Source organism: Phaethon lepturus, unplaced genomic scaffold (genome assembly GCF_000687285.1).
Source record: "Phaethon lepturus isolate BGI_N335 unplaced genomic scaffold, ASM68728v1 scaffold22574, whole genome shotgun sequence".
NCBI lineage: Eukaryota > Metazoa > Chordata > Aves > Phaethontiformes > Phaethontidae > Phaethon > Phaethon lepturus.
The window spans coordinates 1395-1747 of record NW_010532880.1 but is presented as its reverse complement, the minus strand read 5'-3'; the positions used below and the strand labels follow the sequence as shown (position 1 = coordinate 1747).

Here is a 353-nt window from a genome sequence, read left to right as displayed (position 1 = left end):
TTAACCGGTACGCCCCAGCGTGTGGTTCCGGCCGCAGGCTGCCAGCACGATGTCTTCGCCCCCCAGCACCTCGATGAGCTTCGGGGCTTCCACCCGCTTCGTGTCCCCGTGTCCCAGCTGCCCTTTTTCATTGCGCCCTAAGCAAAAAAAAAAAAAAAAATCCCCTTTTTTCGCAGCGAAGCGGCAGGACGAAGCCTCCCGGCGACGCACCCAAGGGTTGTTTTTGTTTTTTTGTTGTTGGTTGTTTTTTTTTTGGGGTGCAGCCCGCAACCCCGAGGCTCACCCCAGCTCCAGAGCTTGCCCTCGGCGGTGATGAGCAGGCTGTGAGCGGCGCAGGGTCCCGAAACCACGAT

General features: G+C 58.6%; 1 protein-coding gene across 1 annotated transcript in view; it reads right to left on the bottom strand.

Moving 5' to 3' along the window:
* The window catches only part of RCC2 (regulator of chromosome condensation 2), a gene marked incomplete at its 5' end in the record, with an annotated part of 4566 nt that overhangs the window by 2834 nt on the left and 1379 nt on the right, over positions 1-353 (bottom strand). The window contains 2 exons of the mRNA XM_010285010.1: positions 8-137; positions 284-352. Coding sequence (XP_010283312.1) covers positions 8-137; positions 284-352 — 199 coding nt within the window. The remainder of the gene's footprint in view (positions 1-7; positions 138-283; position 353) is intronic.